The sequence below is a fragment of the Suncus etruscus genome, chromosome 8 (genome assembly GCF_024139225.1).
Source record: "Suncus etruscus isolate mSunEtr1 chromosome 8, mSunEtr1.pri.cur, whole genome shotgun sequence".
NCBI classification, from domain to species: domain Eukaryota; kingdom Metazoa; phylum Chordata; class Mammalia; order Eulipotyphla; family Soricidae; genus Suncus; species Suncus etruscus.
The window spans coordinates 33,489,436-33,506,580 of NC_064855.1; the positions used below are offsets into that span (position 1 = coordinate 33,489,436).

At 49.3% G+C, this 17,145-nt stretch overlaps 1 protein-coding gene across 2 annotated transcripts in view; it reads right to left on the bottom strand.

The window, feature by feature from the left end:
- Positions 1-4,917: 4,917 nt before the first annotated feature.
- Positions 4,918-17,145, bottom strand: part of CANX (calnexin) — a 41,091-nt gene continuing 28,863 nt past the window's right edge. The window contains exons 7-15 of one of the 2 annotated variants that reach the window (XM_049778234.1): positions 15,467-15,659; positions 11,102-11,291; positions 10,076-10,189; positions 9,519-9,675; positions 8,782-8,997; positions 8,543-8,662; positions 6,372-6,504; positions 6,032-6,111; positions 4,918-5,420 (exon numbers count right to left, since the gene is read on the bottom strand). In XM_049778234.1, coding sequence (XP_049634191.1) covers positions 5,367-5,420; positions 6,032-6,111; positions 6,372-6,504; positions 8,543-8,662; positions 8,782-8,997; positions 9,519-9,675; positions 10,076-10,189; positions 11,102-11,291; positions 15,467-15,659 — 1,257 coding nt within the window. In that variant the 3' untranslated portion in view covers positions 4,918-5,366. The remainder of the gene's footprint in view (positions 5,421-6,031; positions 6,112-6,371; positions 6,505-8,542; positions 8,663-8,781; positions 8,998-9,518; positions 9,676-10,075; positions 10,190-11,101; positions 11,292-15,466; positions 15,660-17,145) is intronic. The other variant, XM_049778235.1, reaches the window with a different exon arrangement.

Below are 17,145 nucleotides of genomic sequence, written 5' to 3' on the forward strand. Positions count from 1 at the left end.
GCGCGGGCGGCGGCCAATGGCAGGCGGGGAGCGGGCCGCCCGAGGGGCGGGGCGGCACGAGGCATCTTTAAAGGGGCGCCCGAGCTGGGCAGGCGGGGACAGTGCTGGGCGGGGTCTCGCCCGGCGAGGGCGCCCCGACCCCGCCCGCCAGCCCTTCCGGGTCCCCTAAGGTCCACTCTCACCCCGCCTCGCCCTCCGCTTTTGCAATCCGACTCGTCAGCCTGCTGTCTCCAGCGCCTTCCTTCCAGCCCGCTGCGTGAGTGGCTGGAACGGCCTGCTCGGGAGGAGCGGCGCCCAAGTTCCCTTTACCACCATCTGCATGGCTCTAGATGTCAGGGTCCGCACCCCCGCGGCTCAGCGGTTTCATTCCCGCTCATTCCTCCAAGGACCCGAAGGGACAGGGCCGTGGATCTGTGTAGCGGAAAGTGGGGGGACGATGGGGGACATCTACAAGGACCCAGAGCGTGTTCCGCAAACTCAAAACTTCGGGTACAAAATCTACTCCCGTCACACTCCAGTGCTCTAATCAGTAGGGCTTGGGGGAAGCAGGAAGAAGGGGTGAAATAGAGCAGCCAGGGCCAGAGAGCTACTATAGTACAGCGGGTAGGAAAGGTGCTTGCTTTGCATGCCCCCGACCCATGTTGCAACCTAGAGTCGCTCCTGCACCGCCAGGAGCTATTCCGGACTGCAGATGCAGAAACAACTGGGGTACCAGCGTGTGTAGCTCAAAGATAAAACAAAACCCGGGGTAATTATTTGTATTAAAAAGGTGTTTTTGGGGCCGGGAAGGTGGCGCTAGAGGTAAGGTGTCTGCCTTGCAAGCGCTAGCGTAGGACGGACCACGGTTCGAACCCCCGGCCTCCCATATGGTCCAAGCCAGGAGTAACCCCTGAGCGTTGTCAAACGGGCGTGCCGAAAATAACAAACAAAAAAAGGTGTTTTGGGGGCCGGAGAAATAGCATAAAGGTAAGGCGTTTACCTTTAATGCAGAAGGTCGGTGGTTCAAATCCCGGCATCCCATATGGTCCCGAGTCTGCCAGGAGCGATTTTTGAGCGTAGAGTAACCCCTGAGCGCTGCCGGGTGTAACCCAAAAACAAACAAAAAAAAGGTTTTGGGGGGCCGGAGCAGTGGCGCAAGCCATAAGGCGTCTGACTTGCCCGAGCTAGCCTAGGACGGACCGCGGTTTGAGCCCCCAAGCCAGGAGCGATTTCTGAGAGCATAGCCAGGAGTAACCCGAGTGTCACAGGTGTGGCCCAAAAACCACACAAAAATAGTTTTTGGGACCCCGGTAGTAGAGGTAAGGTGCTTGCCTTGCATGCGGCCGATCAGTCGCTGGCATCTCACATCCTGAATAGGATTTGGGTGTGGCCCCAAACCAAAATAGTAGATCATTTTTGTGTTGGAACAAGAGGTTAAGAGCTTCTGGGGGGCCGGGAGAGATAGAATAGCGGCCTTTGCCTTGCAAGCAGCCAATCCTGGACCAAAGGTGGTTGGTTCGAATCCCGGTGTCCCATATGGTCCCCCGTGCCTGCCAGGAGCTATTTCTGAGCAGACAGCCAGGAGTAACCCCTGAGCACTGCCGGGTGTGGCCCAAAAAACAAAAAAAAAAAAAAGAGCTTCTGGGGTTCTAACAGAAAGGACAGGAGTGATTAACTGCAGCGACTAAGAATTCATTTGCCTTGAATGAAGCAGAGCCAGTTTTGATACAGGCCACTCCTTATGGTACCCCTGAGCCTGCCAGGGGTGACTCCTAAGTAACCCCTGGTGTTTACCCTCCAAAAAAGTTTAATATAAGCACCAGAAAAGGCACCATGGGCACAAAAAAGGTACAAAATGGGCTTTTTACTGAGCCCATGAATTTTGAAAACCCATACATCAACCCTCATGCAGATTTTTCTGAGATGGTCCTACTTCTCACCATCAAGGTTCCCACTTTTCTTCTAAGTAGAAAAGAACAATGCTTTTGTGTGTGTGTGTGTAGGGGGGTGTCATACCCAGCAGCGCTCAGAGGCTACTCCTGGCTCTATGCTCAAAAATCACCCCCGGCAAGCTCAAGGGGCTCAAGGGACCATATGGGATGCCGAAATTCCAACCACCATCATTCTGCATGCAAGGCAAGTGCCTTACCGCTGTGCTATCATAATTTTATGATTACTCCAAAGAGCCTCAAAATGTACTAGAAAACTTTCAGTTTAGGTCACTCAAAACTTCCCAGGAAATGTACAGAAATTATTTTCAGGGCCGAAGAACACAAGCGGAAGATGTTTACCTTGCATGTCCGACCCACCTCAGGTTCGGAGATCTTTCGGAACCTCACCAAGAGTACCAGGGGAGGTAAGGAATGAAGCTTTGAGCATAAGCAAACGTGGGCCCCACAAAAAAAAAGTTTTTCAACCACTCTTCCAAGTTCACGGATTCTAACTCCCCGCTCAATCTTTTTCTGACCTACGACACCCAGTGATGAAACCTACACTAATTTCAAGATCTAATCCATGAAGTGATATAAAATTACTCTTCTGTCCCCACCCCAAATTTCTGACTTTGACCAGATGAATCCAGGTATGGTCGATCATGCTGGCAAGTTACGCTTGGCCCCAAGTTCAGTCATGAGACGCTTAAACAGGACTTTAATGTAATACCATTTAGGAACGTGACAATCTTGATAAGGTAGGGGGAATCTGTGGCTGAGAGAAACTGAGGAACACAGCAGGATGGAGGCATTTCACAACAATGAAACAAAAGATCACCAGTGTGCTCAAAACATTTCGAATTAGTGCCATATTGGGGGTGGATGGAGGTGGTTAATACTGTGGCCATGGGCTCCATCCCGCCTGTCCCTGCGGAAAGCTGGATCCTTCAAATAGTGAAAACCAAAAAAAAAAAAAAAAAAACGGAAACCCGCCCCCAACCTTTCCTTGGATTTTCTCTTTGTGGACCCAACTTGGCTCAATTACCCCAGGCCAGCCTATGCCTGAGTTATATCTAGATTCTAACGCGGCATGTGGAGACTCAGCTGTAAGACAAGGCATGGGCCATGGGTAATGCTGAGATAGAAGGATTAGAAATGGATTTGCACTAATCCATTTGGAAGAAACCATCCATTGGGCAGCCACACAAGAGATGAATAGAAAGCATGGAACTGTGAAGGAAAAAGAAAAAACAAAGGGGGCCGGGCGGTGGCGCTGGAGGTAAGGTGCCTGCCTTGCTTGCGCTAGCCTAGGACAGACCAAGGTTCGATCCCCCGGCGTCCCGTATGGTCCCCCAAGAAGCCAGGAGCAACTTCTGAGCGCATAGCCAGAAGTAACCCCTGAGCGTCACAGGGTGTGGCCCAAAAACCAAAAAAAAAAAAAAAAGAAAGAAAAAACAACTAACTCCCAGGCTCAACCCACTGACCAAGATTTCTATGTGTTGGTAAAAAGTAAGTATACAAAAACAAAAACAAAAAAGGATACAGCTGTCAACTCTGAATCTGTGGCAGTGTTTCAAAGTCAGTGCAAGAATAGGTCCTATTGGTTATTTGAAAACACTACCTGTGAAAGGATCCCAGGCCACCTCATTCCCAATGTTTCTATGTGGTATCAGTGATCTTAGCTTTCCAGCTCCACAGCAAACATTTACATTCAACATGGGAGGGGGAAAAAATCCCTTCTAAGATAACTTTAAAATTTCTAAAAGAAAAAAAAAAAAAAAAAAAAGATTCTACAAATCACATACAAAAATGAAAACCCAAACCACCCAATATTGTTTTGGAACAGGACCACTTCTGAAGGAGTGGGAAGTGGGGTAAAATGGCAGAAAATGCCCATGGTGCTTTAGCAGATCCCTTTCTCCCAGAAAAAAAGCACTCAGATGATGTGTGGGATCACTTCAAGATTTGAGAACCTGGGCCGGAGAGATAGCAGAGGTAAGTCTGCCTTGCATGCAGAAGGACAGTAGTTCGAATCCCGGCATCCCATATAGTCCCCGAGCTTGCCAGGAGCGATTTCTGAGCAAAGAGCCAGGAGTAACCTCTGAGTGCTACCAGGTGTGACCCCCCCACCAAAAAAAACAAAAAACAAAAAAACAAGATTTGAGAACCTATGTTAGGCTGCAGTGATATTGGAAATGGGTGCGCCTCAGGACCTAGCTGGTGCATGGGTCTGAAGACCCAGTGAGAGACAGATGGAGAGAAAGGTTATGTGTGGGGCAAAAAGCAAAGACCCTGCCCATCAACACTGAGCTGGGATGGAGTGAGGTGGGTACGAAACAACTTGACTTCAACTGTGTGTGGAAAAAAAGAAAACACACACCACAACAAAAAGCCAACAATGAAGAAATCATACACACGGACAAAAGTCACAATGGAGCTGATGGGTTCAGGACCAGGTCTCAGCCACAGACATCAAGCTGCACCACGTGGGAGCACTGTAGAGGCCAGAGCAGGGGACCGAGGGTGCAAATGGAGCTTGGAGTGGCCTTGCCAGGGTTGATGGTGGCCGCAATGCATACAGAACCGACAGGCCAACAGTGGCCTTGCTCCATTCCCAACTCAGCCCTGTTTGGGCACCCCTCTCAAGCTTTTCCCCATATCCCTGGGGGCAATAGAACAGAGGTATTTCCTGGGGCTATTGAAAAGGGGATGTCTTTTTAGGAAATCAACTTGAGATATCCATTTACTCGAACCCTACAAGAAAGAAAGTTGGGTCTGTGGCCAAGTTCCCCCAGGTTAGGAGGGGCAAGAAGCACGTGCCACAGGTTTGAAGGAACATAGCTACCTGGGTGTAGCGGGCATAGTTACCCAGTTTTTAGGGACACGCAAATAGGTTTGATTGATTTGACAACTTAACCCCCTACCCCAAAGAAAACAAGCCCCCCAACAACCCCTCCCCTCAACCACCCACAATGAATGGAGTTAGAAAAACACTGCAGTTCTAAAGGGTGTTAACTCCTGCGTGAACAGATTAATATATTAAATTAAGCGCAGATTTTGTTCCAAGAGTAAAGTTTCCTAAGCACTCTTAAAAAAAAAAGATAAAAAAAGAAAAAGAAACTAGAAAACACATAAGAGGTCGAGAGAGCCAACAAGTGTGGGGAGATGCTTTGTCATGGACCCGCAAACCACCATGTTATACGCTTCCTTCCTAAGAAATGGGGTTCTGGAGGCCCAGACTACGAGTAGCTGGCTGGAGGAGCAGACTCGGCAGGGGGCCAGTGTTCATCCAGAGTCCGGAGGAGAGGGGTTGAGGGTGGGGGTGAGTGGGGCAGTGGCCAATAGAAGGGGGTGTGTGTCAACCGATGACAGGCCAGGTCCCCTCCACAGGCCACACTTGCAGGAGAGAGAGGAAGGCTGGGTGAGGCCGTCCCACGTGGAGTCCTTCAGACAAGCTCACTCTCGCCGTGGCTTTCTGTTTCTTGGAGATCTGTTCAAGACTTCATCCTCCTGCACATGGGGTATGGTGGAAAGAGGAGGAGCTTCATTCACCCAAACTGGCTCACGGTGGGGATTATGTCTGCTTTCACTCCCAAGCAAAACTCAGGCTCACACAACAGCTGTGGGGGCACCAAATCTCACAATCATTTCAGATGGGGGCAAGGGAGTGTGGTTAAAATTTAGGGGATTGTCAAGAGTTAAAAGGCTGGTGAATGAAGGATTCCAGGGAATGAGGCCATGCAGGCAGATATCTATCTGCCCTAGAGCACAGAGCCAGGAATGACCACCCACAAATCAGAATGCTGATGGGTTTTAATATAAGTCATTCTTTTTTTTTGGTTTTTGGGCCACACCCGGCGGTGCTCAGGGGTTACTCCTGGCTGTCTGCTCAGAAATAGCTCCTGGCAGGCACGGGGGACCATATGGGACACCGGGATTTGAACCAACCACCTTTGGTCCTGGATCGGCTGCTTGCAAAGCAAACGCCACTGTGCTATCTCTCCGGGCCCAATATAAATCATCCTTAACAATATCACAGAAGTGTATGGGTCTGAAACCTAGGAAGACACCCTAGACACAACTCTGAGCCATTCCCACCCAATCCCACAGACCCCAATTACCTCTGCTTTAGGTTTTCGACCCTCCTCCTCTTGACTGGCTAAGCCGCCCTCTTCCTCGGCATCACTGTCCTGCTTCTCTACTAGGACAGAACCAACAAGATGAGCCCTCATCTGTCCCTCGGGGGTGCCAAAGCACCTGACATTACTCTAGTCCCCCAAACAGCACATTTTCAGTGAGGAAAAAAACCTAGAGCCCTCACAGCGACCTAACAGTGGTGCCTCCTGGTGGTGGTGGTGGAGAGAGCCAATGCAATAGCTTTCTGGGACATTCCCTAAAGTAGGGCATGCACTGGATCTCAGAGCAAAGCAGGTATTGGGCGGGTTCACATCTACTTCTTACCTAGCTTCTCTTCCCCCTCCTCCTCATCCTCCTCGTCCCCCTTGTCCTTCTCCTCTTCCTTCTCTTCTTCTTCCTCCTTCACATCTGGCTGGGGGGCATCAGTCTTCTTGTACTCTGCAGGTCCCGACTGTTTCTGAAAGGACACTCAAAAGGGTCACACTCAATATCCTCTGCAAGGGACCCCTGGTCCTGGGAACAGGGAAGGTTGTTACAGTGACTCAGGGCACCACAAGTGTGAAGGGTAACTGAGTCCTCAGGTCAAAGGAGTAGCACCACAAAACTATGGTGTCCTGGGTCCAAGTGAGTCACAGGCAGCTCCAAAACTCAAACAAAACTCTTGCTTCCTCTAAGATTTTGGGGTGAGAGGTGGATCCTGAGAAATCAGAAATCTGAGATAAAGAATAGCTAGCTCAGGAAAGAACAATTGTTTCAAGCCTGAATGGTAGAGTTAGGTCTTGCTGTTGGGGATAAGTTTTTTTTGGGGGGGGCGCTGATTTGTTTTTTTTTTGAGCAAACTGTCAGGACACATTATACAGGCATAGCTGCTCCTTAAGAACATAAATTCGTGGGGCCAGAGTGATAGCACAGTAAGATGTTTGTCTTGCACACAGCCAACCCAGGTTCGATCCCTGACATCCCATGTGGTTCACTGAGCCTGGCAAGGATTTCTTTCTTTTTTTGATTTTGGGTCACACGTGGTGGTTTGCAGGGGTTACTCCTGGCTCTGAGCTCAGAAATTGCTCCTGGCAGGCATGGGGGACCATATGGGATGATGGGTTTCGAACTAAAATCCATCCTTAATCGGCTGTGTGCAAGGCAAATGCCCTACTGCTGTGCTATCTCTCCAGCCTGATAGGGGTAATTTCTAAGTGTAGAGCCACGAGTAACCCCTGAGCACTGTTGGGTGTGGCAAAAAAAAAAAACAAAAAAAAAAAACAAGGAGCATGAACTCATACTGAAAAACAATGGATAGGGGCCTTTGAGGTGGCGCTAGAGGTAAGGTGTCTGCCTTGCAAGCGCTAGCCAAGGAAGGACCTCGAGTAACCCAGTTCGATTCCCCCAGGTCCCCATGTCCCATATGGCTCTCCCGAAGCCAGGGTCAATTTCTGAGCACTTAGCCAGGAGTAACCTGGTTTGATTCCCCCTCATATGGTTCCCCCCAAGCCAGGGGCAATTTCTGAGGAGTAACCCCTGAGCATCAATGGGTGTGGCCCTAAAAACAAAACAAACAAACAAACAAAAACAATGGATAGGGGCTGGAGAGATAGCATGGAGGTAAGGCATTTGCCTTTCATTCAGAAGGTCATTGGTTCAAATCCCAGCATCCCAGGGCCGGTGAGGTGGCACTAGAGGTAAGGTGCCTGCCTTGCAAGTGCTAGCCAAGGAAGGACTGCAGTTCGATCCCCAGCGTCCCATATGGTCCCCCAAAGCCAGGGGCAATTTCTGAGCGCTTAGCCAGGAGTAACCCCTGAGCATCAAATGAGTGTGGCCCAAAAAACAAACAAAAATCCCAGCATCCCATATGGTCCCCCGAGCCTGCCAGGAGCGAATTCTGAGCATAGAGCCAGAAGTAACCCCTGAGCGCTGCTGGGTGTGACCCAAAAACAAAAAAACAAAACAAAACAATGGATACATGCTTTCAAGGGTAAAACTGCTGCCCACATCAAATGCAGCCCAGTCATTACTGAATTACAAAAGGAAAAACTGTAGGGCTCGGGAATGGGGTAAAGATGCAGGGGTGGCTTGCAGCCTCCTCAGTCAGATTAATTCACACAAAGGAGGGTCCACTGAAAAGTGTCAGGGTTGGGGCCGGGCGGTGGCGCTAAAGGTAAGGTGCCTGCCTTGCCTGCGCTAACCTTGGACGGACCGCGGTTCGATCCCCCGGTGTCCCATATGGTCCCCCAAGCCAGGAGCAACTTCTGAGCACATAGCCAGGAGTAACCCCTGAGCGTTACTGGGTGTGGCCCAAAAACCAAAAAAAAAAAAAAGAAAAGTGTCAGGGTGATTTCTGAGTAAAGGCTTGAGTTTAAGTTCTGAGAAGGGAATGGAGAGGAATGGAGAAGGGGAAAGGGAAAGTAACAGAAATGAAGGGGAGGAGAGGAAAGAAAGACAGGGGCCCTCAAACAACAGAGAATGTCTTTGGAACCCAAAAGAGCTTCTCTTTTGCCCACCTTTCCAGAGCAGCAGAAGAGGACGAGGAGGAAGACAGGCAGCGCCACGGTGAGGATATAAACCACCCAGAGCCAGGGCCGCTCCTCAGCTGCTTCGATCATCTGCCCCACAACTCCAGGCTGCAAGACATGACCGGTGATGGCTTCAGCCTATGATCTACAGCAACCATAGCCAAATCTCAGGGAACCACGCCTGACTGCTCCACTGTGGGCCTGGCAATGGCTCACCAGCCACCAACCTCAGCGGCGCCATCAGCAGCCCGCTTCAAGCCCCAGCCTTCATTGGCCCAGTCATCCACCACATGGCGATCAGCTGAGATGATGAAGTTATCAAAGAAGATGTCTGAGCTCATGGACCACAGCTCCAAACCGATGGCACTGAATGGGGTCATTTTAAAAGGCTCCAGGTCCTCGAAGAAATCAGGGTTGGGGATTTTCCGGGGTTTCCAGATGCCCTAGAAAGAAAAGAACCAGACATCAGTGACTTTAGTAGCCAAGCTGCAGAATACATGCTTTGAACCCAAAAAGGAAAGATGAGACAGCAGGGGAGCAGTTGGATTTGCACAAGGCCAACTTGCCTTTGATCCTTGACATGACATCCCTGAGCCCTGCAGTAATGAATCCACACCACAAATACAGGAATGAAGCTTGAGCACTATCAAACATGGCCCCAAGAAAATAAAACACTCTTCCTTGAGCTTTCCACACTGAGATCAACCATAGGGCTCAATGTTGTTTGGCTACTGCCAATTCCAACCACCCCTCACATAATAGCCAGTGAGGCCCAGGGAATGGTGTCTTCCATTTCCTATTTTCCAGACAGACATCATGCAAAAGTCCACACATATGCTCCTTCCCTTCTGGTAGCTGACTTAGCTTTTTGTCCAACACCCTCCCACAGCTCAGCTCACCCTCCCTTTCTCCAACCCCAAAAAGAAGATTTTGCCATAGCCCCTTGGCTCCCAGAGGCACTGACCTGGTAGCTGGGATTGTCAATCATGGGAGGTTTCCACTTGCCCTTATAGCTGGGATTGTCAATCATAGGCCGTTGCCAGACACCACAGCCAGGTGCTGCCTCACACTTGGGGTTTGCAATCTGTGGGGCTTCCCACTCCCCATCCATATCTTCATCCCTGGGAGCAGAGGCCACAGTGAGTCCCAGTCAGGAGTGCTCCTCAGATGTCAGAGGCCAGAGACAGAGAGGGAGAAAGGAGAAAAGAAGGGGGGGGGTGGAGATTGCAAGTGATCACGAAAAAGGGAAATGAAGAGAATGAGAGATGAGAAAAAAGAAGGGAAAGAGAATAAAGAGGGAGGAGAGGGCCGGAGTGATACTACAGTGGATAGGGCACTTGCCTTGCACATAGCTACCCAGGTTTGATCCCCATCATCCCTTGTGTCCTGAGCCCAGCCATGTGGGCCCAAATTAAAAAAATAAATAAAGGGAGGGAAGAGGAGGAGACAGAAAGGAGGACAGGGCATGGCAAAACAGACATAAGACAGTTCTTGCACAGGTAACCAACAGGAGGTGCTTACCAATCCTCGGGCTTCTCTGCATCCGGGTCAGCCACATACTCAGGCTCATCATCCAACCAGCCCTCGGGCTTCGTGGCATCCTCATCTGGAATCTTGGCAGGGGCGTCTTCATCCCTTCAACATAAAGGAGAAGCCAGTGAATACCCCAGCTGGCCAGGAATGCTGAAGATTAGGAATGGGCTAACTCAAAAAATTGGGACAGGGGCCCTGAGAGATAGCACACAGTTGTTTGCCTTGCAAGCAGCCGATCCAGGACCTAAGGTGGTTGGTTCGAATCCCGGTGTCCCATATTGTCCCCCATGCCTGCCAGGAGCTATTTCTGAGCAGATAGCCAGGAGTAACCCCTGAGCACCGCTGGGTGTAGCCCAAAAAACAAAAAAAAAATTGGGACAGGACTGGAGGATGGACCCTGGTTCAATTCCCGGCATCCCATATGGTCCCCCGAGCCTGCCAGGAGCAATTCCTAACACAGAGCCAGGATTGACCCAAAAACAAAAATGAGAATGCTGTGAGGAAGTGGCAGGGGTCAGGAGTAGGGAGTGGGGGGGTAAGGGTGTATGTCTGGCATGGTCTCAAGTCATCTTGATCTCAGACACCATTGAGCCATGCGCAGAACAGCCCACTGTACAGAAAGCATTTGGGGGAATTGGAGAAAGGCCCTGACAATGGAAGGGCCTAGTCAGTGGGGGTGAATCTAACCATTTGTCACATTGCAAGCATGCAAAGGACCCCAAGTCCACCTTTACGCTGAAGCTCTATGCACCCCAATGCAGAGCCCCACTACCACTAATGGCCCACAGCAGCACTCAGAGTTTTGAAGACTGAGGGTAATGAGAGAGTCCTGTGGCTTGAGGTTGCTATGCCCACCATAAAGCAGAGAAGGTCCCAGAACCTCTGAGCCAAGGGCAAATGAAGACTAGCACCTGACCCCCAAATCCTACTGCCTTGAATTAACGGGCTACACTAGCAAAAAGAAAATGAGGTACCCTCACAGATACACAAACACATTTTTTGGCTCAGACTAACCAGTCATCTGGCTTGACGGCATCAGGATCAGGGATTTTGGGGCGCTCATCCCAGTCCTCTGGCTTCCGGTCATCCGGATCCTCAATTTCCCGGGATGGGTTGACGGGAGGGGTCATATCATTGAGCAGGTTCCCACTGTTTACCACGGACTGGTCCACTAAGATCTCAAAGCTGTTGTCTGGGTTCAGGACTGGAAAAGAAATAAAGGAAATTGGTCACCATTAAGAATGGTTTGGGGCCGGGCGGTGGCGCTAGAGGTAAGGTGCCTGCCTTGCCTGCGCTAGCCTAGGACGGACCGCGGTTCGATCCCCCGGCGTCCCATATGGTCCCCCAAGCCAGGAGCGACTTCTGAGCGCATGGCCAGGAGTAACCCCTGAGCGTCACTGGGTGTGGCCCAAAAAACAAAAAAAAAAAAAAAAAAAAAAGAATGGTTTACGGGGCCGGGCGGTGGCGCCAGAGGTAAGGTGCCTGCCTTGCCTGCGCTAGCCTAGGACGGACCGCGGTTCGATCCCCCGGCGTCCCATATGGTCCCCCAAGCCAGGAGCGACTTCTGAGCGCATGGCCAGGAGTAACCCCTGAGCGTCACTGGGTGTGGCCCAAAAACCAAAAAAAAAAAAAAAAAAAAAGAATGGTTTACGGGGCCGGGCGGTGGCGCCAGAGGTAAGGTGCCTGCCTTGCCTGCGCTAGCCTAGGACGGACCGCGGTTCGATCCCCCGGCGTCCCATATTGTCCCCCAAGCCAGGAGCGACTTCTGAGTGCATAGCCAGGAGTAACCCCTGAACGTCACCGGGTGTGGCCCAAAAAAAAAAAAAAATGTGGGAGACGGAGCCTGATTCAAGCCATAAATTTGCTTAGCCCCAAGCCAAAAAGAAACTCTGCAAATAAATTTAGCCCAGCACACAGAATCTGGCTTAACTAGATTCCTTAATCTTTCCATGGAACCTGTTTTTGTAACTGCTCTCATACACGTAATTATAGATAGGTTTTTGTAAGGTTTAAACTGTAATCCTTATTTGCTTGCACAAAAGAAAAATCTATTAAGGATTTGCTTCCCCTCCCCCCATCCTGCCAGGTTCCTCCTTATCCTTCCCGCCATCAAAATGTGTCTGCTCCCATTGGTTAAAATCGTTGTACCTGTACAAATCTGATTGGTTTAAGTTTCAATCCTATATTGTTGCTCCTCCCACTGAAGCAGGGAATAAAAACCCTGCTTGCTCCCTCAATAAACCTTTTGACAGGAACTCAGCTTGAGCGCTTTATTAACTTCTGCGGCTTAATTTTCTAGGTGTTCACAAAAGAGCTTAACACTTGCGAATTATTTGTATCTGCCTTCTGCCTTCTGTCCTGGTTGAGAGAAAGCTGCTGGCCGGAAATCTCTCCCAGTAAAGGGCAGAAACGGAGGCGGGTACAAAATGGCGCCCCACGTGAGTGTTTTGAATCCTACGTGATCATCCGGTCGGCTGGAGCAGGCGAGTCCAGGAGTGGTTTACAGGGGCCGGAGAGATAGCACAGTGGTGTCTGCCTTGCAAGCAGCCGATCCAGGATCTAAGGTGGTTGGTTCAAATTCCAGCATCCCATATGGTTCCCCGTCCCTGCCAAGAGCTATTTCTGAGCAGATAGCCAGGAGTAATCCCTGAGCACTGCCAGGTGTGACTCAAAAACCAAAAACCAAAAAAAAAAAAGGTTTAATGGGGGAGAGAGATAGCATGGAGGTAAGGAGTTTATTTGTCATGCAGAAGGTCAGTGGTTCGAATCCTGGCATCCCATATGGTCCCCTGAGCCTGCCAGGAACGATTTCTAAGCATAGACCCAGGAGGAAACCCTGGGCACTGTGGGTATGACCCAAAAAACAAAAAACAAAAAAGAATGGTCTACATGGGGCCGGAGAGACAGTATAGCAGTAGGGCATTTGCCTTGCAGGCAGCTGATTCAGGATGGATGGTGGTTCTAATCCCAGCATCCATATGGTCCCTCCGTGCTTGCTAGGAGTGACTTCTGAACGAAGAGCCAAGAGTAGGCCGAGCGCCACTGTTTTGTTTTGTTTTTGTGCCACACCCGGTGCTACTCAAGGGTTACTCCTGGCTCTTTTGCTCAGAAATCACTCCTGGCAGACTCGGGAACATATTGGGTGCCGAAAATTGAACCCGGGTCTGTCCTGGGTCTGCTGCATTCAAGGTAAATGCCTTGCAACTGTGCTATGATTCGGGCCCAGCATTCCATACTTCTGAGTGCAGAACCAGGAGTAATCCCTGAGCACCAATGTTAGCACCACAGGTAGGGCTTTTTTTTGCCATGCACACAGCTGACCCAGGTTTGATCCCAGCATCCCATATGGTACCTAAGGCTGCCAGGAATAATTTTTGAGTGCCACAGGTGTGCCCCCAAAACCGAAACCAACCAACCAACCAACCAAAAGAATGGTTTATGTTTTGAGATCTAATTGCCTTTGCATGGGTCAACCCAGGTTTGATTCTGGTACCCCATACAGTCCACTAAGTCTTGCCGGGAGTAATACCCAAGTGCAAAGCCAGAATTAAGAAATAGCCTTGGGCCCGGAGAGATAGTACAGCGGCGTTTGCCTTGCAAGCAGCCAATCCAGGACCAAAGGCGGTTGGTTCAAATCCCGTGTCCCATATGGTCCCCCGTGCCTGCCAGGAGCTATTTCTGAGCAGACAGCCAGGAGTAACCCCTGGGCAAAGCTGGGTGTGACCCAAAAAACAAAAACAAAAACAAAAAAAAAAACACAAAAAAAAAAAACAAAAAACAACAACAAAAAAAAGAAATAGCCTTGAACTACTGCTGGAGTAGCCCGCCCCCCCCCCAAAAAAAAAACAAAACAAAACAAAAAGAAAACAAACCAAGAGTGGTTTGTGTGTTTGGTTGGGAGGGGTTGCCAAATCGACAGTAGAGGGGACAGGTTGCCCTATACAGACCTCAAGCAGCACCAGGAGTAATCACTGAGCACAAAGCTAGGAATAAGTTCCAAACCCCTCCACCAAAAAAAAAGGGTCCATGTACAGGTTGAAGAGAGAGCACAAGGGATGAATGCATGCAACCAAATGTCATGTTCAAGATTGGCACTACAGTAGTGGGTGCCAAAACACAGACACAGGAGTCAGGATGAGAAAAAGTTTTGATTACAGTGTTTTTGTTTTTTTGGGTCACACTTGCAGCGCTTAGGGGTTACTCCTGGCTCTATGCTCAGAAATCGCTCCTTACAGGCTCAGGGGACCATATGGGATGCCAGGATTCGAACCACCAATCTTCTGCATGACAGGTAAATGCCTTAACTCCATGCTATCTCTCTGGCCCCTACAGTGTTTATTTGCTTAAGGCCAAATATAGATGTTGTTTTCATTTCAAATCTTTTGAGGATTAAGGAGAGGCTTCCCATATGCCACCACACAATCATACTTAAAAATCAGTGGCCACGGGGCCGGAGCAATGGTGCAGTGGCAGGGCTGACCCTGGATGGACCACGGTTTGATCCCCGGCATCCCACGTGGTCCCCCCAAACCAGGAGCGATTTTTGAGCACATAGCCAGGAATAACCCCTTAGCGTCACTGGGTGTGGTCCAAAAAAATTAAAAAAAAAAAATAATAATTTGCCAGGGCTGAAGTGACAGTGGGTAAAGTACTTGCCTTGCATGCAGCTGACACACTTCAATCCACAGCATCCCATATGATGATGCACTGGCATCATCAAAAGTAATTCCTGGGCCCAGAGAGATAGCACAGCGGCGTTTGCCTTGCAAGCAGCCAATCCAGGACCAAAGGTGGTTGGTTCAAATCCCAGTGTCCCATATGGTCCCCTGTGCCTGCCAGGAGCTTTTTCTGAGCAGACAGCCAGGAGTAACCCCTGAGCACCGCCGGGTCTGGCCCAAAAAAACCCAAAACAAAACAACAACAACAAAAAAAAGTAATTCCTGAGTGCAGAGGCAAAAATACAACCCCCACTCCAAACAAAAACAAAAACAAAGGGCTGGCGAGGTGGCGCCTGAGGTAAGGTATCTGCCTTGCAAGCGCTAGCCAAGGAAAGATCGCCACCTCGGTTCGATCCCCAGGCATCCCATATGGTCCCCCCAAGCCAGGGGCAATTTCTGAACCCTTAGCCAGGAGTAACCCGAGCATCAGATGGGTGTGGCCCGAAAAACAAAAACAAAAAAAAAAAAAAACCCTCAAACAAATCAGTGGTCAATGTGTTGGAGTACAGCAAGGACTCTGGCATTGCACACAACCAACCCAGGATGTAATCCCAGGCTTCCATACAGTGTCCTGAGCACTACCAGGAGGAATCCCTGAGTGCACCTTTAGCATTGCAGCCAAAACAGCACCTTTACCCCTTAAATGACTGTCCAAGCTTACTTAGAGTATACAGATGAGTCTTCTTGTCTGTGAAATATGTCTTCAGATCTGCATCAGGCCTCTTGGCATGCTTTTCTTCATAAGCTCCTGTTTTGGGGTTCTTGTGGCGAAAGATGAAATGGAGCTTGTAGTCCTCGCCACACTTGTCTGGCCCGAACATTATGGTGTACGGAGTCTTGTCATGGAAATGATCCTGCAGAAACAAAAGGACTCAAGCTACAGGCCCCAAGCTGAGTACCTTCTCTCATAACCTGCATCTCTTCCCCTGCATGCCTGAATTAGTACAAAATACGCAGGGATACACAGAATGGTTTTAGGGATCAAGATAGGGGTTCTGATTTCTCAGTGCAAGGGAGTAACCACCAAGTATCAAACATTTTTAAGAGTGGTCAGAGAAAAAAACAGCAGGAAGATACTTGCCTTGCATGTGGCTCACAAAGTTCCATCCCCCAAGTTCCATACTAGCATCGCATATGGTCTCTCAAGCCCACCAAGAGTGATTCCTGAGGCCAGAACCAGGAAGGGAACCCCGAGTACTGCTAGGTATGGCCCCAAAACAAAACAAAACAAAACAAAACAAACCAGAAAGGGTAGGCAGGACTGAAGACAGCACAGGGTTTAAGGCACTTCCTGTATAGCACTCACAGGTTCTATCAGCAGCGTGTGCACATGCGCACACACAATTTTAAGCCCTGCTAGGCTCAGAACAATGAGGCCCAAGCACAAAGCCAAGCACAAAAGCCTGAGCACCACAGATGCAAAACAAAATTTTCAGGGCAGAGAACTTGGGAGAAGAAGATGAATCAATGTAAAAGGTAAAAAAAAAAAAAAAAAAGTCTAGTGGTTAAGGCACTTACCTTTTATAAAGCCAACCTGGGTACCATCCCCAGCATCCCATATGATCCCCTAAGCACCACCAGGAATAATTCCTGAGTGCAGAACCAGGAAAAATCCTAAGTATTGCCAGATATAGCCAAATACAAAATAAAATTTAAAGCATCTAAAGATACCTATATCAAGGAAAAACTCTCAAAATCCACTTCCTCTTTTTACCCATTGGACCATATCCAGCTGTGCTCAGGGGACTACATAGGATGAATCTGTGTTGGCCACAAATCAAGTGCCTTATCCATTTAACTCAGCCCACAAAATTTAATTTTCAGTAATAAAAAAAAAAAAAAGCAGAGATGTAGTGATAGTACAATGGGTAGTGTGTTTGTCATGCATGCAGCCAACTCAGATTTGAACCCCAGATTCCCTTATGGTCTCAAGTACTGCCAGGAGTAATTCCAAGCACAGAAGCAGGAATAAACCCTCAGGATTGCTGGGTTTGTATCCCCACCAAAACCAACAAAAAAGAGCAGAGATGTGGGCTGGAGAGACAGAACAGTGGATGGATGCTCGCCTTACAAAGAGCTGATATGGGCTGATCCCCTGCAGCTATATATAGTGTCTGAGTCATGCCAAGCATGATCCCTAAGCGCAGAACCAGGAATCACTAGAACATATACATAGGTGTGAGCCCCTAAGCACTGCTGGTAGTGGCTCTAAAAACAAACCAACTCCAAAAATACTGGGTTTGACCCCCAAAATCTTATATGGTCACCCCCCTCTTCCCAAGTACTACCAGAAGTGATTCCTGAGCAAGAGCCAGGAGCAATCCCTGAGAAAAGTATGTG